The sequence below is a fragment of the Acomys russatus genome, chromosome 4 (genome assembly GCF_903995435.1).
Source record: "Acomys russatus chromosome 4, mAcoRus1.1, whole genome shotgun sequence".
Lineage (NCBI taxonomy): Eukaryota > Metazoa > Chordata > Mammalia > Rodentia > Muridae > Acomys > Acomys russatus.
The window spans coordinates 43,993,902-44,015,863 of record NC_067140.1 but is presented as its reverse complement, the minus strand read 5'-3'; the positions used below and the strand labels follow the sequence as shown (position 1 = coordinate 44,015,863).

The 21,962-nt window shown below is 42.5% G+C and overlaps 1 protein-coding gene across 4 annotated transcripts in view; it reads right to left on the bottom strand.

Moving 5' to 3' along the window:
* Positions 1-21,962, bottom strand: part of Mpped2 (metallophosphoesterase domain containing 2) — a 165,469-nt gene that overhangs the window by 60,456 nt on the left and 83,051 nt on the right. For all 4 annotated transcript variants that reach the window (XM_051144292.1, XM_051144293.1, XM_051144295.1 and 1 more), the window contains one exon: positions 16,685-16,910. In XM_051144292.1, the coding sequence (XP_051000249.1) occupies positions 16,685-16,910 (226 nt within the window). The remainder of the gene's footprint in view (positions 1-16,684; positions 16,911-21,962) is intronic.

Sequence of the window (21,962 nt, the reverse complement as noted above, 5' to 3'; positions counted from 1 at the left end):
TGTAGTTAACTGTGGCTACTGCCAGGGCCCAGACTATAGAAATGAAGAGGTCCATGGCAGCAGCAGCTTCTTGCAAGGTCCGCATCCACCCTAACTCAACAAAGATTTGAGAGTTATTTATGACTGTTATGACTGTACTTCATGGATGAGGCCAGGGCCTTGAACATGCTATGCAAGTGTTCCACTACTGAATTAGAGCCACAGGTCCTCAAGTTTTGAGCTTCTGTTCTCCCAGAACTTTCCACAGTTATTTGTGGAAGGTTCAATCTGTTACAAGCTCAGCCTTCCATAACTGAAAGAATTTTTTAAGGTTCCAAAAATAATAGCTATAAGATGTTTACACAGACAAACAAACAGACAGACAGACAGACACACACACACACACACACACACACACATACACACACACACAAGTTAAGCAAGCAAGGGGAAAAAGACAGATTAATTGTACACTTAGGGGACAAGAGCATCTCCAGGAAAACATACAAATAAATAAAATTATGTCACAGTTCTAGATCTTTGTGAGAGCATGGGTTAATGAATATTCAGCATATTTATTAATAAATGGACTAACCATGACAGTTTGTCATTAACGAAGAACTTGGATTATTTTAATTTTATTTATCTAAAACCAAATATAGTTCTCCTTTTACTACTGGATCCTCCCAAAGTCTCAACAACAATAAGATCCCAGGAAGCTATAGTCACAGGATCTAAGAAATGGCTAAGGATTTATGAAAACCATCTACAAGTGAAATTCATGGACCATTAGCATATGTGCAAGTCTTAGACACATAGTTAAATGGAAAAATAGAGATAAAACCATTTATGTGTGTATTGTGACTGTTTTCATAATACACTGTTCAAAAAAGTAAAAGTTCTGGAGGTTTTTAGAAGTAAGGAAGGACAATAGTAGTGGCGCATGACTTAGTCCTAGCATTTTGGAAGCAGAAGCAGGTGGATCTTTGAGTTCAAGTCAACCTGGTCTACAAAAGCGAGTTTCAGGACAGCCAGGGCTACACAGAAAATCCCTGTGACAAAAACCAAAAACAAATGAACAAACAAACAACAGCAGCAAAAGAAGGGCAAGAAATGAGACTCAACCTAAGAATGCACAGGCTTTCGTAGAGTAGGAAAAATGGCTCCTGTGCATGCTGACTTGCATGTTCCCATGTCAAGGATTGTGGGGCCTGTTCCCAGAGGCGACTAGACAAGCACTCTCCTCAATCTTATTATCTGACGGGAAGTTGATGAACACTAGGGGACTATGCCAGAAGGATGGGGATCATACTGGCGAAGGGGCTGGAAAAAGTGATGTCATCAAACACTTCTTTCCCATCCTTAATTTTATGAGTCTCTCTTAAAAGGGAGGAGAATTCAAACCCCTTCAAAATAAGATCTGGCTCAGAAGACTGAAACTGATAAGCAGAAAGCTTATTGACACTTTTTGTTTGTTTATTAGTTTGTTTGCATTAATTACACAAAATGTCAAAAGACCCCTCCAAGTAACCATGGCTTCCTAGGAGTAACTTGGGTACAATTTTAAGCAAAAACAAGGTTTTTTTTCTTCTGGAAGTTCGGAACAATATGGGAGGAACACAGAAGCAACATTACTGACCAATAAACAATAATAGCAAACCAAAGTGTGACAAGTCATGACCCTCTTTGCATTTCTCAGGCTTTTGATATGAACAAAAACAAACCTGAAGTTCTTTCTTTACACCTTTATCCCACGTGGTTTGATTCTAAGGAGAATGACTTCCAGAAGACAAAACTCCAAAGAAAAAGATACTATTAGCTTTTCCTCTTAGTTCTCTTATCTATGGCCTGAATACATTTTCTGCCCAGGTGGCTGGCTGTTGCTTTCACAGAATCAGACATGAACACACATATTTAAAGCTATGTTTTATAATAATGCACTTGAGAGAGAGAGACAGACAGAGAGAGAGAGAGAGAAAGAGAGAGAGAGAGAGAGAGAGAGAGAGAGAGAGAGAGAGAGAGAGAGAGAGAGAGAGAGAGAATATTGAGAAATTGTTAACTGCTCTAAAATTCAAATTTGCAAGCGGCTAAACACCCCCATGGGTTTAAGTAAATCAGACCTCTCTAGGGAAGGTAATCCTAATTATGTAGCAAGCTAAGCTACAGGCCAATCACATTTACGTCAGCAGCAGGTTCTGATAAGGGCTGCATTGAAGGATCTCGTCTGGACTGTTTCAGGCGGGAGGGTGCTAGTGCAATGTTGGTATTTAGCTGAGATCCGCAGGCCAGCGAAGGTCAGGCTGGACAAAGCGGTGCCTAATGAAGCTGCTAGTGTCTGGGGTGAAAGAGCCACAAAGCTTTTCAAATTAGCAGCTGAATCCTGACACTCATTAGCGATTATATATGCAAGGGCTGCATCTTAAGCCCCAGCCAATAAAACAGCCTAGATGTTCTGCTGCATACACACAAAGGAATGCAGGGTGTCCAAACATAAAGACGTAGACTCTTTTCAATGCTTTCCCCATCACATTTTGACATCTCTCTTCCTCTTTTCTGTCTTTACTTTTAAAACAATGACAGGGCGACAGTGTGCTTACCTTCCAATTTAGTCCTAAAATAATTACCGTCGTGACAAAAATGAGACTTTCATTTTTAAATTATAATCAAGGAAAGGTCTACTCAGAAACCGCTTCTGCTAAAATCCAGTACAAGACATAATGTAAGCATGTTAACTAACACAACCAATAAATCACACTGAAGCACTTATTAAAGTATCTTACAGGACTAAATTTATCACCGATGACAAATTTAATTTGAGAATCAGAATCTGCTCCTTGCATACACTTGATTGGGGGGGGCAGTTATTTCACAAGTAATGAATGCTAAATATACTCAAGAATTTTACTGGAAAAGTCTTTTTCCTAGAGCTCAGGACACAGGGAGAAACTGCCCATCAGAATTCTTTCCCAGCAGCGCCAGCCTTTGCTCATCACATTAGGAGAATTTTTACAACGGGGATAATGAGCATTTTATGAAGCAATTTATAACCATCACTTCGTTAACCCACTCGATCTCCACAGGTAGGTCAGTCCTTGTCCCTTGATAACGAAGAAAATTGAGAGACAGAATTTCCCCTGTGTAACAGGTAAAATAATTTTTAAAGCCGTGGCAGCGTCATTTGGCACAAGGGAGAGTGGAAAGAGCAAAGTAAAGAATTTCACAAACAGCATCTAGTCTTTTCATAATTACCTAATGCAGTGGCTAAAGGACCATGTGTCTGCTTGGAGTTATCAAAAGAGAATTACACTTCCGACGCACAAAAAGTATTATTAATAGGCAACTCTTGCTTGACACAGTATTTCTGGGGGTAGAAGTACAAGGCATTGTTTACTGTTCTGGTCAGCTCCACAACCCCGTTTATTGTGGGTCAGAGTTAGGTCACGTAAGTCATATCTTTGACAAACATGTGTCCTTTCTAAAACTAATCCTGCCGTTCTGCACTAGTGTTCCTCTGTTGTCTTTTCAGACAGTGTTTTCTTCCCTGACAATGCAATCAGCATACAAACCCAAATCCCGCTGCTGCTTGGTTCTGTTTAAGGCAGAGCTTGCAGCCCGAGCCACAGCTTGACAAGGGAACCACATTAAGCTCTTGAACAAAAGCATCCGAGGCGACCTGTTTTGCAGACTGATTAATAGAAACAAGCTCCAAGGACTAATCACGAGTTGAGCCCTGTTTCACAGATTAATAGAACAAAGACATACGAGAGGAGGGGACGGTGCGGCACTAGCATACAAATCAGCAAAGGTAGGCACCAGGCTCTCCTCTACTGAAGTCACAGCCTGTAAAGCTAGACTCAGGGTTCCCCTTCCCAGGGTATCACATTAAGGAATGAGTTGAAAGGCAAGCCCCCAAAGAAGGCTGGCTTTTATTAGCCAGCTTGTGAAGCACCATGGTTCTGCCTTCCTGAGGCTCTGATTTAAAAGGGAAACAGGATTTTGTAGCGGTAGGATGCATAGCTCTGGGTGCTTTGGGGGGACGGCTTCCATTTCAGCAGGGCAAAGCCAGGCACTTGTTGACCAGCGCAAACACGTCCAACTCCCCCATCCTTCGTAATGGCCTGTCCCACAGGTGATTTGTGAAGTGCACGCCTGAGCACAGGCCAGCAAATGCCCCAGACTGTATAAGCAAGCAGAGCAAAAGTCAGAATACCACAGTTCATCTTGCTATCACCAAGGGATGCACGTTTTAAAACTACAGAATATGGCCTATTTTTTTCCTGACTCCATAAGAACCCACAAAATCCTAGGAAAAGTAGAGGGGAAAGGAAAGACATTCGTGGCAAACTCCCTGCTGTCCTTGAGGGATGGCATCCCTACCTCTGACTTCCTGTTGATATATGCCATTTTTATAATGTTAGAATCCATCGGTACACTCAGGTAGGCATATGGCTTCAAAAATGCTTATTGGTAATTAAAAGAAGCCAGACTTAACAAGTCTCTCTAATAAATGACACCAGATCCTCTGTGTCCAACAACACTTGAGATGATGCTGTGATTTGCTTTACTGGAATTGTGAATGGTTATACCAGGAAAAAAGTCATCAAACACTGAGATGCCTATTATACTTTACAGTTTCTATGCTTAATGATTTTCTAATTTTTCTTCATTATTCAGAGAATTTTAGTTTCTGCAATCAAATCCAAGATAAGCCCTTACATGTTTAACACATGGCATTACTCCTGTAAAAATGCAAAAAAAAAAAAAAAAAAGAAAAAAGAAAAGAAAAGAAAAAATAATAAGTGTAACATTTCTACACCAAACATGGTTGTTAATTTCTATAGAATAATGTCACTTCCACACAGTAAACTGGGATACTTTCCAGAAATTCAAATTACACACAACACACACACACACACACACACACACACACACACACACACACAGCATTAGTAGCAGCAATAGCTTTCTCAGGTTCTACAACCATCTGAACAAATTTGCAGAGACATCTAGCAGTGTCTTTAAAGGAAAAATCAAACAACAAAATCCCAGAAAACAACAGAGCTTTATTCCTATGGTGCATCTGATACCATTTTATTTATCTTATCATCATCATTATCATCATCAGTGACGGTGGTGGTAGTAGTAGTAGTATTCCTAGCTTCTCATTCACCATCTGAACAGAGAACATTCTAGAGAAATGCCATTCAAAACAGGTCTGGGGCTGGTGAGATGGCTCAGAGGTAAGGGGCCTGCCAATGGGCCCGAGGACCTGAGTTCCCTTCCTGGACCCACATGGTGGAAAAAGAGAATGGACTGCCACGAGTTTCGCTATGGCCTTCACACAAGTCCTCTCCTACACACAAAACAAAGGGATATGAACATGGCTGGAAACAGTTTTGCTGAAGCACAGTCACCACACATCATCCTAGATGATTTTTAAATATTTTTCACTCCATTTTTTCCTTATGTGCAAAACAAAGATTTTTCTGATGCCATTCTCAAGAGTGTTTGGTTTGAGGCTTTGAAAGAGACACAGACAATGGGAATCCTCTGGTGATCTTTGCTCTGTTTTATCAATAATTCTGTTATTTTGTTTAATGTGACAACAGGGCAAAACCAATTCAATGTGAAAACTTGTATCAATAGTCAAAACTTCTAAGTCTATGTCTGTAGGTTAGCCACACCTCTACACACCCCAAGAAGGCACCTGTGTCTCTTCTGCTTTCCACGTTAGGAGTCCAAACTCTGCAGAAGGTTAATTTACTTCTTAACCTATCCCCAGGCCTCGGGTTTTCCCTTTAATAGGGCGGCACATGCAATGGACTGAAAGGGGACCTGGGTCCTGCAGATTCCCTCATCAGCCTCCGGCCTCCTCTGAGGCTGCCCTCACGTTTAGTAACATCTCTGTAAATGAGTAAAGGTCAGATTCTCAATCGAACAAACACTTGTCGCTTCCTGCTTTTATTTTGACTCTTGACCCAAGAGGTGAGTACCTTTTTTGTTTTCAATCTCGTTTTAGGAAAGGTTGCATTTGAGCAAGAAAACCATGGAATCTGCAGTTCCAACTTGAGGGGGAGAAAACAGTGTTAATTTGTTTCATTACAGGCAGCACCCACAGAGTCTAAAACCCTCATTCTCCAAGGCTACCTGTGTACCAGCTGTTTTAAATGATACAAAAAAAAATCCACCTATAAATATACCTAAGTGTTTCAAAACAAACTTGCTTCTTCTTATAACATCAAAGAGACAGAAAGAACAAGAGGCGCCTTGCAAACACAAAGGTGCATGCCCAGCTGGTTTTGCCCCCACTTTCTGATCAGGTTTTAGTTAAGTATCTATTATTTTGTACTGAAAAGATAAAATCAAGAAGAATTTCTCTACTGGTTCCTGATTGCTTAATAAAAACAGAGGCCAGAGGCTGGCTTGGTGGCTCAGGACATAACACATTTGCTATGTGAGCATAAGGATGAAGGAGAGGTAAACCTGTTTTTTAGGATTCCAAGTGTGGGATCAGAACGGTCTCGTGAGAGAACAGGTGAGGTTAATTCACTAGCAGAGCAACCACCTCCTGCAGGAGCTTAAGTGTTGCCAGCTGAAAAGATCCCGTGAATAGACTCTGGGAGGAGATGTATAAATGAGCCCAGAACTGGAGGTGGGGGCTTTTGGAGATTTGGGATAGATTTGGCTGTTCATCGCTGCACTTCAAGACTCTCCTAGAGAGAACCACTCAAGAGAAAGCTTCGAGGCTCTGGCTCCTGCTGAGGTTCTGGGTTCTAGTTACCCCAGGTTCCAGCAGAAGAAATCCTGCAGCTCACGCCTCGAGAATCAGTCCTCGGAACTGATATCCTTAAGGTTTTGTTATTGTGTCCATTAATCCTCATTTCCTATTGTTTTGGCTAGTCGGGTTATAAGTGGCATATGCTCAGTCACTAAGTTGTTAATAAAATATATTGGTTAAGAAAATTGACCCTACATAAGGACTGCTGTGGGGGTCTCCAGAACCCACAGAAAAGCTGAGGACCTTTGATGGCTTCTCTTCTCTCAGTGCTCGGGAAGCTGACACTAATGATTTAGTGAGCTCTGGGTTCAGCAAGAGGCCTTCTTTCAGTAGACAGCAAAGAAGATGCCCAGTCTCTGCTGTGGGCACACACATGCATGCCCATCCAGGAAGACATATGCAGTATACACATGTCTGTGGGTACAGACACGTGCACACAGATGCACAATCCATATGTGCATGCATACCACACATAGGTGCAAGAACTTGGGGTATGTATATCTATATCTATATTATTTCTATGTCTCATATATACCAGACACTTGTTTTCTAATGGCCTGCCCATCTTTTTGATGCAAATGGCATATGTGACTATTGTTAGTTGCAGTGACTATGTTTGTATTTTAACAGATGATCTTTTCTAACTCTTGAGCAGTCGTCTTCCATCCTGTCCTGAGTTAATGCAGATTTTTCAGCTCATCTTCCCTGATTTGTGCAGAATTTACACACATTCTGTTAACCCAGAGGCTTGCAAATCTGCCTCTAGTCTCTAGCTGAAACACCCTTCCTAGAATAGTCCACATGAATTTATAGTCACTTTCCAACATTACCTTTATCTTTCCTGGGTGAGGACATTCTGCTAAGTGTTACTCATACATTGAAAATGATACTCCATTTCAGTGAACTTAAAACTGTCCCATTTGTCTTCATGTAACAGCCATCTATCCACTCTTCCATCATCTATTCATTCTTCCATGCTTTTGAACCAAATGCAACCAATATACAGGGTTTATTTTCTAAATGGCTTCTACTAGCCTACATCATAAGCATCTTGTCATGCCAGGGGAAGTGGACGATATTTACCTCTTAAAACTCTCTTTCTTTCTCTGTCCTCCTGATGCACTGATTCTGTCTCTCTGTCTTCGTCTCCGTCTCTGTCTCTCTCACATACTTACACAGATATTTACTTCACTTCTGCCCCTTTACCTTAGTATGATTACAAACAAACAAATAATACCAGCCACCAGAGAACTAAAAACTCACTGTTCAGGGAATAAAAGGATGCTTTATTTATCACTTAATGAGTACCAAGAAGTTAACATACACAGTTTCTCATTAATTCCATGGAGACTACATGACTGGTAAAAAAAAAAAAAAAAAAAAGAAAAAACTATAGGTCCACATAGTTTGCGTCTGATTTTGGGGGATTTCCTGTCCTTTGAGGAGTGAGGATATTAGGTGAGTTATTTAACTTCTGTAATGATTTGTATCCTCTTGTTTTCCGAGGTGGAGAGATAATGGCACATCATAGGAATGTATAGGCCAAGTTTAAACACATGCTGTATGTATTCACATGTAGGTGATGCTCTATACAAAATGGGTTAGGGTTTGCATGGCCATTTCACAGATAAAGTTATGGCTCAGAGAAGTTAGATAGTGGTTTTCAAGGTCTAGCTGGTAAAACTGAGATGCACAGAGCCTGCACAGGTTTACAGAACTGCCTCCTCCCTCCCTCCTTCGGCAGGTAGACTGGGTAGTGCCTGCTTCTGTTTGACACAGGGAGCTAAGGTTTCAGCATATGTCTTCCTCCGGTGAAGCTCTAGGCACAAGTGTTAGCCTGACGAACAGACGGTTTAAGAGAAGAAAGAAGCCACAAGCAGAGCTTACCCCAGTTTCGGTAAGGTCTTCAATGGCAGCAGGATGTTTTTAAGTATAACAAGGCGGAGCCTGTGCTCTACCAAGCTTCCCACAGGTTTACAGATGAACTCTTGGGACAGTAAAGGACATCATGCTTTGACAACCCTCTCACAGAGCAGCCTAGAAGAGCAGAGGGCTTCTTCCTGTCAAGCAAAGAATGCAGCCTAGCTTTAGGTTGTTCAGACTGCATTGTGAAACAACTGGCAGCTTGCAGACTTTCAGGAAAAGGAGGGAAGGGAGTTCTGTGGTGGTGCTACGAAGAGGCAGAGTGAGCTGAAGGGGAGGCAGGGTGGAAGGGCAACTGGGCCCACTTCGCCTTCATTACCGGACCATAGGAAGCATTAAAGCAACATGTACAGTGACCTGTACTGGTCCATGAACACATCTGAGCTACAGGGCACAACACAGAGCAGCAGGCTGATGTGGGCGGAGTCTGTCATGGGACCTGAATAGGTTACTAAGTGGTACAATCTGAGAAAAGCCACCCTAGGTTTATAATTCAGAGCACAGACTCTCCATCTATCAAATACCTCAATAATAAACTGTAAAGAATCTCTGTGCTCTAACATAAAGAATCTAGGCAGTGGGGACTCAGCCATCCAGTGGACATCTGTGGCCTCTTTGCAATATCCAGAGGATGTTCAGAGTCCACTTGGTCTAACTTCCCAAAAATCTCAGCATTGTGCTGCCCTTCCTGAATACAGCCTTGAAAGAACATTCTCCAGGCTCACCTGCGGACGCACTGTACTCCCCACAGACCCCAGGGCCTGGGAAGGATCCAGACCTGTTCTTGAAGGCTTGGGGCACAGCTTAGATCTTTGTTTGTTTGTTTGTTTGTTTCCACTTTGCTGTTCCATCTCTCATTCTCTCCGTTCACCATTCTGTGTGACTTTGTATTGGAGGTATTTTTGCTTACAAGTGCTACCTTGTTTGTGTAGACCTTTGGTTCATATCTCTGCTGCCACCATCATTTGTTCATTTATTCATTTGATCATTAGATATGGCCTGGGCACTCAGTAGGTCTGCACTGAGCTAGCCCTGAGTAAGCACAGAGAACAAAGCCGATTGGTCACGGTTATGTTTGGGGAGCTTGAAGCTACGTTGGAATCCCCTTCTCCCTACTAGCAGCAACTAGGAGTTAAGAGGAGGAGCCTATCACATGAAGAACGGAAGAGCACCCAGCTGCATACCAGCTCAGGCCAACCTCAATGAGATAGTTCAGATCTTTCCAGAGGTCCATGTCAACCTGGTTCTGAGGGGCCAGCACGTGAGGCTTATGCCCAGCCACCCTCACTCCTCTTGCTATTAATGCTCAGATTGGGGAGACAGGATGGGCTTTTGGCTCCTGATCTGTGGTGTGGGCAGAACATCAGCAAAGCAGAAAGACCAGAATGTCATGCAATATATGGAGATGGAGATTTCTCTTCTTCAACGCCCCCCCCCGCCACGCCCTGTCTCTGAAGCATACCATGCAGAAGACACCAAATCATCCTTGTCTTCTCAATACTTCTATTGCCCTTCTCCATAGGAACACTAAATCCCACAAGATCCCCTCAAGTGCAGCATGGTCTGGATTAACGTGTAGACCTTTTACAACTAAATGGAAGCATCCATGTTTTCAAAGATAAGGAGGAGCGGTCATTGGCTGATTTGGTTCAGTCTCAGGAGTGGATGGATGTCCTTGCTGGACTATCTCAATTTAAAGAGCCTGGCAAAACAATTCTAGATCCGGGTCCTATGTCTCACACTGGCTCGGGGAGGTTGATCACCTTCTGCCCTAATTTGGACTCTGTCCAAAAGCAACAATACAGCCGAACACCTGATACATCAATGCTTGAAAATCTTAGGTCTGATTAACTCTTGTGAGTGACGACATGGTTTTGAGAACTTCTAGGCTGCCCAAAGGAGACATCATTTGTACAAGCTCTGAGTGAATACCGCGGTCCACATGTAAGTCTACCAGTGCTGTTTGCTGAGCTGCTGGCTCAGCCACATGCAAGCAAAGCTCTAAATGGTGGTAGCAGCTAATTCGAAGCCTAGGGAAGTGCGACTGATCATGCTTTGGTCCCCTCCCCATATCAGGTAAAGGTTTGAAGCAGGAGAGGCTGCACAGGATGAGCTGGTTGGAGCTGCTGCAAGAAAGGTCTGAATTGGATCCAAGGTGACAAACTGTATAAACTGGCCTTGGAGGCGGTATTTACCGTGCTGATCTGGCTATCAATGGGAGGTAGGAAGCAAAGCCAATTGCTTTTGCGTTCTCCCTTTTTCAAATAAACAAGGCATTTGTTAAAACCAGAAGTGAATCTGATCCTGTGTGGCTTTAAGAGCAGTCAGCTGCATTCTGAAACAGGCAATAATGTAAACAGAGCCCTGTAACTCTAGACCAAGTCAGAGCGGCCATAGGTTTGTGCCTATGGGCCTGGAGCCAAACAAAATGAAATGTTAGCCTGGGCCTTTAAACAGAATCATGTAAAAGCAGGGTGCATATTTGTTTAACTCTCTCTCTCTCTCTCTCTCTCTCTCTCTCTCTCTCTCTCTCTTACACACACACACACACACACACACACACATACACACACACGTTTCTGTGCCAGTACCTTGTGGAACTCTCTTAGATAAAAGCTGGGGATCCCTGAAAACAGTGTTCAGAACCAATGGTGATTATAACCTGATCTTAGCATAGACAGACATTCCTGTTGACCATGAAGACACTCTGAGATTTTTCTTTTTCTTTTCCTTCCTTCCTTCCTTCGCCCAAGCTAATTACAAAGTATGACTGTGAAAATAAAATAAATGAGCCTGTTCCACCCAATTCCTGTATCTGAGTTCTATCATGAGTTGCCAATTGGCTTTCTAATCCTCTCACTCAGTATCTGCTGTTAATTTGTTCGCTATTTCAAGAACTTGGAGACTGTCAGCAAAATACATGATGCATCACGGAACTTATAATTGGAAATAAAAACATCTGAAGCTTTTCTGACAGGGTGACCATAAAGCACTGCCGCCCTGATCACAACAAGGCAGCACCAGCAACCTTGTAGCGATTTGTGTGCAGACGCAATTATCGATGCCACAGCGTAGTCTCGACACTTAACTCTGGCTTCAAGGAACGCAGAGGAAATTACATCTAAATGAATGAATGGACTCAACATGTTTAAGACACCAAATGAAGGGCACAGAGGAAGAAGGTGGGGGGGGTCCCTGCTCATGCTTCCTTTGAAATGAACTGTGGGCCCTCTCTCCCTCCTTTGGCCATTTTAGAACTGCCAGGCCTGGGCTTGACCTAATTTTCCTGCTGTAGAAGTTAAGGCACTTCTTCTCCAGTCACTAAATCTGACAAATTACACCTGTGTCCATTCTAACGTGGAAAACACGCTCTTTGTTCCTGACCCCTTGGTTGGCTGAGAGACCAAATTCCCAGACACAGGAGAGCTCCACTCGAGTTCATTAAACACCAGGGGAGACTGGTTTTGTGCAAGAGGTGTAAGTTGCAGCCCAGCACGGAAAAAGATAACAGCTCTAGTCCAAGTGCGAGGGCTATGGCCAGGGTCTGTCTACTTTTTGCAACAGGGTTTGCTGATCTCTTAAGTGTGGGTTTGTTTTTTCCTTGACACAGCATTTTGCTATCAAAAGAGCAACTGAGATCAGTAATAAAAGAAGACCCGGTTGATTTTCACAGTCTGTTCTGCAAGTTTTAAACTAAACCCACTTGCATTAAAAGGTTGGCTACAGGTTCAGTAACCAAAAATGTGAGGATGACTCCAAAATTCCACCTCCCCTTTAGTACCAACAGACAGTAATTAGTTAGTACTACGGTGGCTGATACTGGACAGATTATAATTTCTTTTTCCCCAGGTATTCTTCGCCTTTGGGAAAGATGCTGCAGAGGGCAGCCAGAAAGAGGAAACAAAGGCCCATCGTGGAGGCCAAGCACAAACGCTAGGCATGGGAAGCCTATGAGCTTTCAAAGCTGAAGTCTGGTCCAGCTATCCGATAACAACACAACCCCACTCTCTTGCCTCCCAAAACAAACAAAAGAAAATGACTGCAGAAGTTAAGACAATCTGTGAGCAAATTAGTAAAGAGCACGTCTGACTGCTTTTCTTTAGGTTCATGGAAGGAGCTGGTGAAGGAATGCAGACAGAACACAGAAAACTGTTCCTGCCACATTTGCCTTGAGGCCAAGAAGCTTCCCGCAAAACTCACCTAGACTTGTCATCCTTCCAAGGAGCTACCCCCCTCTCCTTCCAGACTAACATCCCGTTTACAACTTCTGCTGTTTGGAACACTAAATTTTCTCAGACCCACTGAGGCACATCCAAACCCTCTTCACTGGAGACACAGTAAGTGGCATAGCACATTCCAGCTGCAAAAATACACGAAGGCTGAGACACATCGCAAGCTACTTTCTGTATATAAATTCCCGTTAAGTTGTAAACCGGGAAACAACAGTATTCTCTCTAGTCTTTAAGAAGCCTTCAGCTGTGACACAAGTTACAAACACACAATGAAGGCAGATGAATTCCTTTTCTGAAGTTAAAGCACATAACAACCATTTTATTTTATCTCATGGGGAAATGTGGTGCTGCAGAACAAAACTCTGGGGCCTTGTGCATACTAAGCATGCCCACTACGCTCCAATTTTAGATTTTTAAAATTCAAGAGTTAGAGCAATTTCCTTGGTCTGATGGCACCTGGTTTTGTGAAGCCCACGGATGGCATGCTGGGAAGCCCTAGGTTAAAGATTCTTGTTCAGATTTTTGCTTTTGAATGAAAAGCACTAGTGGTATCATTAGTTCCAAACTTAACATTTCCTCTAGAAAATTCACTGGAAAGCATGGAGGTAAAAATGAACTAATTTCTATTATTTTGTAAAATCTATTGGGCCATTGTGGAGGTATTTACCTGGAGGGAAATCTCAGAGATACAATAAAAATGATAAGACCTTAACTCCTGAAATGAGAAAAGTACTGATTGTGGTGTAGTTTCCCTCAAATTTTGCTTTTATCCAGATTTTTAAGAGTGAAAGTTTAAAATTATGTACAACATTAAAAATATCCATGTCTACCAATATGTATTATCTTTGAAGATTTTAGCTTTGGTGTACATTTATGTGGTTGAAGGATGAAAGAGCCTAGAACACACGTCACTTCTTCTGTTTCCTATACTAAATCCAGAAGTCACATGGCTCATCTAGCGTCTTCCAATCAGCAGAGTCTGAACCAAGGTCAGAACACACCCATCTGACCCTGAGTGTAGTCTCCACTAGAGTGAACAGCGTCAATACTTCACTGCTCCTGGTAACAGGTACACTTCTAAAATGGTATCTCTTGGCTTGGTGTCTTCTCTATGCTGTGGATGCATTAAAGTTTATCTTCAAAACAACCATCTGAAGGAAGTGATACTGGAAAGAGGCACGGAGAGGTTGAAAGTCAAACAAAGTAGAGACAAAGAACTTATCCAAGGGTCCCAGGGAGTATGTGGTGGAAACAGGGAACATGGTCCTCACTGCACAGAAATACTGAGGCAGAAGTTCCGGAGTCAGCGTTCAGAATATTCAACCCTCGGAATAGTCATTTAATTCATAGCCACATTCAAACAACTGATATCTCAGGAGAATAGGATGAAATGGAAATCTCCCCTTCACCAGTATCTGCATTCTTCATCAAACAAAACAAAACAAAACAAAACAAATTCCCAACCGTCTCGGTGGGTGGGACGAATCGCACCTACAGATGCCCCAAATCCTATCTGTAGGTTATCTTCTGTGTAAAGACGTGTTCAGCAGGAATGAGGAGTCAAATTCTTTAAAAAATCTCAATACACACTACAAGGAACATTTTCTCAGGGCTACATTTCAAGACACAACCGTGCTGCCTAATTTCTGGCTTCAATTACCTTCTCTAATATTGAATTTAAAATTTTTTAGTGATTAAAAAATTGTAAGTGATAGTAAGGTAGTTCTGATATAAATTTTATCTGCAGCCTGAATTGACCACCCAGACTGGGTCATACCCCACTGTAACCCATATTTCAATTACCAATTTGTTTTACTATCGTGGGATACTCCTGTGTCTGCTTTGGGATCCTAACCACTCATTCATCACAGCTCTAATTTTGTTCAGCTAGTTCTACTCTGAACAGATTTGGATCAGCTTAAGCCATGGGGGATGTTTTTTCCATTTTCCTGTCATTGTTCCAGTGATTAGCAATCTGGGATCTTTGAAAGCTGTTCATAACCAGCTCTGTGTCCTGGCCTTTTGAAGATTGCGCAAAAAACACCACATACTTAAACAAATGATTTTAGCTAACACATCAAGCATCTCTGAAAACCAGGGGTCATTCTTCAACTATTAAATTGTATTAAAAACTGGACCAAAACCGCTCACACCCTTGCTGGTACCCAGAACCACAGACATCAGCACTCTGCTTCACTCAGAGATCATTTTTCAAATCACAACTGAACAGGGCTCATGCCTGCTACTCATCCTATTACCCTCTGCCATCTTCTCATGCATTAAAAAAAAAAAAAATAAATGGATGGATTTTAATAGAGCCACATTTAAACTGGACCTGCAAGTTCTAACCACTAATTATCACACTACCACCAGCACTACCATCGCTACTCAACGCCTTGGCCACATTATATCCCCCCCTTAGTCAAGCACAATTTTAGGGTAGTAGGGCTACCATTTATTACCTGTTGTTTCCTAAGCAGCCATTTAACCTTCTGTGCCTCAGTTTGCATGTTTGCCAAATGAGAATCACAGTGGTTCCTAAATCCTATAGGCAGATTGAAGACTAAATTAGACAACTGATACAACAGACTTAAAACAGTGCCCAGCTTATGGTAGTTGATGAGGAACTCACAGTCATTGTCAAGTTGAAGTGAAAACAAAACCACACCCCTTATCAGTTATGAATACCAAGATCTTTTTCAAACACACACGGACCCTTTGATTGGAGAGGCGATGGGAGTTCACCCTGCCACTCCTCTTGCAGTCCCGTCCCCCAGTTTGTAGCAAAGGACTTTGTGGGCTTTTCCAGGAGGGATGGGAAAGGTTAGTTGGTCTGCTCAAGGCACACAGACAACACTGGAACACTGATACAGATAATCTTCAGTCCAAACTTCTCATTTCAGAGATGAAAACATTGGTTTCTGCAGGATGACTTGCCCATTTCTACCCAAAGCACAGTGGTGAAGCCAAGAGCATAAAACTGATAACAGTTATTGTAGACCAATTACTAGGCTCTCCTCTAAATCCACTGCATGTGTCACCAACATAGTCCTTCAATGGCACTATTTATTTTCACCATTGTAAATGTACAAAATCTAAGGTTTAGCAACACAGAGTTAAACCTGGTGATGAAAACCAGCAGAACCAAGATCTAGAGTCCCCCTGCGAGGCTCCTAGGACATGTGCCTGGTCCACATGTCCTGGAGCACAATTCTAGACTCCCAGTACTGTGCTGTCAATCAACAACCTCCACCTTGCCTGAGCATCTGTTTCATCTGGAAAGCCTTTATAAAAACATGGGTCTCTGGGGTTTCTCTAAGGGAGGAGAATCAGGGGGTTCTGGGGACTAGAGTTTCAAAAGCTGTCTTTATAGACCTGGTCAGTGCGATGTGTAGAGAGACCTAAGAGAACTTGATCTATATGCCAGGCAGGTCATGACTGCTTCCACGTAACTGATAGGGGAATACTCTCATGAACTGTTCAGCATAGCTAAACCTGTGAAGAGCACCAGGATAGTCTTTTGCAAATCTACATTGCACAGACACATGTAGAGCCCCAGTCACATGCATGTCTACCAAAGTTTTCCTCTCGTACTTGTCACCTAAAGGAGTCTGTTTGATGATGAGCGGTACCAGATGATGTGTTTTGTTGTCAATGAAGCAAGAGCCTTTCCTTCCATGCTAGTCATTTTCATGTCAAGCAACTAAGTCCCAAACATGTTCCCTTAGTTCCCGACCTGAAAACAGAGCACATCTGTGGAATGAGCACTTACCAAGGTGCACCGTATATCCTGAATCCCTTCACGGTGACTTCCGAATCTTGCAAGTAAATACTGTTTGTCAGGAGGGACTGAACGTTGTCAAAGTCCTCTGGTTTCAATTTGGACACAGAGGGGAAACGGTAGTAGTCCTGTTTAACGAGGTCTGCCATGAATTCCTTATCAAATGTCAGTTCATGATTCCCAGCAATCACAATCTTATATTCATATGGCAGGTTTCCTGTAACAATAATAAGGAGGGGGGAAAGCATCAATTAGCTCATTTATTCCTATCACAAAATACAATAGCCAAGACTGTGATCAGCAGATGGCTCACTCAAATAAGATGCTCACATATTTCTATATGTGAGATGTTCTTTTGTGCTACCCAAAATGACGATAACCTGCAGACAGGGAGCCATACTGAGCTAAACAGCTGCTAAGAAGCCATCAAGTTTGTGGCTCCATTTCTGTCTAGATTTTACAGATCCACTGTGATGACTCTACACACAACTATCCAGTCTTTGTTTTGTTTTGTTTTGAGACTCACCATGGTCCTAAAGAGAAGGTTTAGACTCAGTTTTGTTCTTAAAAAAAAAAAAAAAAAAAAAAGACAACGAAGTATTTTTAACAGCTTGCACAAATGCTAGACTTTTAATATATCCTTCAAACAAAAGACGTGGCACACCTAAGCATTCAACAGTGCATCCTAAGACCAGATAAGGAACCTACAATGCCATATTGCAAGTCTAATTTTACATTTATCTTTTGGCTTCTGAGTAAACAGAACATTATTAAGGGCCCGTGATTGGAAGGCCAGCTCTTCTCCCATTGGGATGGGAAAAGAAACTGTAAGGCTTAACCCCCCTTTAATATTTATGCTATGGAAATGGGAGTTCTCGGTGTGCGCTCTTTATGCAAAAGTTTCCCGATCGAAATGAGATAATTCTGGGAAGAAGAATGAAAGCTATAAAGGAAAACCCAAACACCAGACTTCTGCATAGATTTATAATGTTTGAATAAAGTACAGGTCATACATATTAATAACTCACTGTGATGCTGTAAGAACCAAAATTCCAAGGGGAGATAGAACCGGGCAGCCATCTCCATCCTGAGATTAATGCCTTTTTTGCTGCTCTGTGGCTATGCATTCCTCAAAAGTCACCAATGGGCTGGCTTTATTTTATTTTGGAGGGAAAAAAGGGTGGGACAGTGGCACATATAATTCCGCCTTGCTGAGACTCCAGGGTCCAGCGCAAAATTAATGTTGCTTGCTATTCTGGGAAGAATTAAGGTTACTCTGAGCAGGAAATAGAATGCTCTTGTACGAACTGATCCTTACCAGCAAGCCAGAGCTGATGATTTAATTAAGGAAGCTTAGTGGGAAGAGGCTTTTTATTGTGAGTGGTAGTAACTTCTATCACTGGCACTTGGATTTCAGCAGAGCGATCTGTTAAGACTGCATTGTAGAGTCCCCACCGTGCCACCAGCCGGAAGCACATACAGCCATGAGTAAGACAGTGGCGACATCGTATAGCATTACAGTTTTTCTTCAGCTCTTGATTTCCAGTTTCTATGGGTAACAGAATCGCATATATAGCATGCACTGTGATGGAGAGGCTAGAGGGAAAGGTGAAAGCCAAGTGAGAGAATCACAAGCACAGGCCAAGAGGTAAGGGATGCCTGGTGGTGACCCATGCACACTGCTGTGGGACACACCGTTGGCCCCAGTTATTTGCAGAGCTGTGTGGAAGAGTGCAGTTGGAGTAGGAAGCTACTCTCAAAGGCATGCTCATGCAAGTTGGGTAATTAGGAGGGGATGTGTGTCGCAAGCGCCTTAGAATGGTGCTGCCATTGCGCATAATTCCTGCACTTGAAGCACAGATGAAAGATGGATCAATAAGGCCTCAAATTCCCAGCACTGTCTGTGCTGAAACTGGTGAGGCCCCACCACTCTGCTATCATGGCTCTGTGGTTGGATAATGCACCCACAGATTCACCTGGGCTCCGCATGTCAGAACAGGCTAAAAATGTTTTTCATGAGCTGCAGTCTGTTCTGAGGCAGGTGCTGGCTGAGTGGGCCTTAGCTTCTGGTTCACAGCACACTATACGCCATGGCCGTCTGTAACCTCGGTCAGTGACCGTGGGCTCCTTGGAAACTCATTTCGTAGTCACCACTGGTGTGGCAACAGACATTGGGTCTCACTATGTCCTCATTTTTGATTTTTGGTTCAGAACAGTTGAGAATGAAACACTGGGCAACAGAGGTGCCTTCCCCGACTCCTTTAGCTGTTCAAAGCAATCAAACAAGAAATAAAAGGTGAAGCTTCGGCGAAGTAAAGCCTCCTCAGGAAAACAGGCGTCCTCCGCGTTTTTAAAATCAGATTTCAGAGACTCCGCTAGCGAAGGAGCCACCGAAGTGAACAGCGGCAGGAGCGGTGATGATATTTACACGCCGCCGACAGACTCATCTCACTCTGAGAATCCAATAGCAGTTTCCAAGTTCCGCCCTGGGTTACCTATGTTATGAGATTGTCTGACAGATTTTCCTTTTTGCCGAGCTGACCTTTCATCTATAATCTGCCAACCTTTCTGTTTTATATGAAAAGTGTAAGCAGGGCGGCTGACAAATCTCCTGTTACTTGATGGCATTTTCTTTCTTTCCTTCTTTTTTTTTTTTTCCTCCCACAAGACTAGATTAATTTGGAAGGCTCCGCAGTCAAGCTTCAAGCTTCTTGGTATTCAAATAGCATCACTTTCAAATTGTCAGACAAAGAGGTGCCTGCCTTTATCCATTTTATTCAGATCAGGCCATCTAGGCCAACCCACTTGAATAAAAAGCAAGGCCATATTCTGCTTTCCTAAAGCACAAGAAATCCCTGCTCTGCAGGACCCGAAGAACTAACTATTGGAATTAGATAGCGTGTCCTGGGAGCGACAGCCAGGATTACTCTAGGCAAAATGAAGAGGAGCTCTCAATAAAATGTTAAGTAGTTTATATGTTTCTTTAAAATGCATAGTTGGAGAGCTCATGTAAATGTGGTTTGTAGCACTATTTTTGCATATATGTAGTAAAATATATGTAACATATGTGGAATATATATGCATACACACACATATGTTACCGTCAGACCACTTTTGAATAAACAACAGTACAGGTCAGTTACAGGCACAGCGACAATGTCGCAATGGTAGCAAATGAATGAATGAAATCTAGGAACCCAGCCATCAATTCAGGGTACAGTTAAAGATTCTGAGTGGGTTGACAGGCATTCAGACACAGCACATAGAGAGACCCATGGCTGAGTGTGTTAGCTCAGGCCTGCAGTCCCAACAAAGTTCTAGAACAACCTGGGATACAGAGTGAGACTCTGTACTCAGAAAAGGAGCAGACGACATGAAGGCCAACTGCCCGTCATGGTTGCTGCAGACACTGTAAAGTTTTTAAAGACCATGAACTTTTTCCAGTTTCTCTTCAATCTCTGGATTGTCAACCACATGGACGAAGGAGGACAAAAGGCCTTTCTGCTTCTTCTTAGTCTTCACTTTGCCGTCATTCCATCTTGGTTGCAACTTATATTTCTAGAAACTCAACTTTTTTTTTTTTTTTTTTTTTTTTTGGTTTGGTTTGGTTTGGTTTTGGCTTTCAGGGACATGGTTTCTCTGTGTAGCACTGGCTGCCCTGGAACTCACTCTATAGACCAGGCTGGCCTCACACGCAGAGATCCACCTGCCTTTGCCTCCCAAGTATTGGGATTAAAGATGTGTGCCACCATCGCCCAACATCAACTAAACTCCTAATCTCACATGCCCACAAACACTTTGTTTTGGTCTTCAAATATCTTCTTTCCTGGGCATCAGTTTTCTATTCATGGACTCTTCTGCTGTGAGTTTACATTTACCCCTCCCAGGTAAGTAAGAACAAGTGACCATTAGCATGCAAACAGGTGTATCTGCTGCAAACATGATTCCAAATGAATCAAGATGTTTGAACATTTCGCTTTGAAACTCCTAGAAGAAGCCCAGATATGATAAGTTCAACCTAAGGGTATGTTCTGTTGAGTTCTTCACTGAATTTTACTTTTATAAGATGAACTAACATTTAGAAAGCAGAAGATATTACACACACACACACACACACACACACACACACACACACACACACACAATTTCAGGACTTCTCACCTTCTCTTGGAACACCAAAAATATCCAGCAGCACTTACAAATTCTACTGAGCTTCTTGCTCTTACTGTTGCTCCTGCTTGGCCCACATTGGCTTTCCCTGATGGGCCACTATAGTTTTATACTGAAAAACACACAACCCAAGGCAATCTGGGTTCTGTTTTTATTATCCTCCAAAAGCTTTCCTGGAACATCACTAATAACTGCCTGGGGGACAAAGCCAAGTCTCTTCTCAGTTCTTACCTGGGCTGGTCTGACAACCTTGACATCACTGTCACTGCAAATGCCCACCCCCTTGGTTTCAGATGCTATGCTCTCTGTGTCCCCTGCCTTCTTATCTAGTGTCACCTCTCTCTTCTTCTTTAGATGTCTTTGCATCCTCTCCCACTCTATGATGCCCTCCTTCATCCTCCTTACATCTTCAGATATTATGTAGTGCTGTCTTCTCATACTTTTCAAATTTCTATTCTTACAACTCAGCTTTAATCCAGTACCACATGGCTGCAGAGGATCAGGGGGTTAAAAGCAGTGCAGGCCCTACTGTGTACTGACTGCATGGCTTTGACATATGCCCTCTGTTCTCAGGGAGACAATGGCAACAGTAGCACGATTTAAAGCTTCAGAAGCACATATATGTCAAAGTAAACATGGCCACTACCGGAACTCTAGCTTTCAGTGTTGCTTCTCATGTGTGGCTCATCTCCTTTTTGACTTAAGGCATGGATAGTGGCTGTGGTTCCTTGTTTGACTCAAAGAACTCAGTCCAATACTTTCCAATGGTAAGTACACAACTCATATTTGCTTAGCAATACAATGAATGAACTTCTGCAAGGATTGCCAGAAGCTTCTTACACTCTAGGAACTAGGCTTGGCATACAAGGCTATGACAAAATGTAACTCAGTGTCATGTTTTCTTCCAAGTTTAAGTTTTTATAAAGTGTCCTATTTTGTGACTTCAACATCTGGCCTAGCCAGCTAAGTTTTAGTACATGCCTTTCAAACTATGCTTTCTTAAAATATAAGTAGGAAAGCATAATAGTATGACTTCAGTGGGATTAAGCAGGATCCTAAACAATTTCTGACACTCTATTCACTCAGCAGATATTAGCTG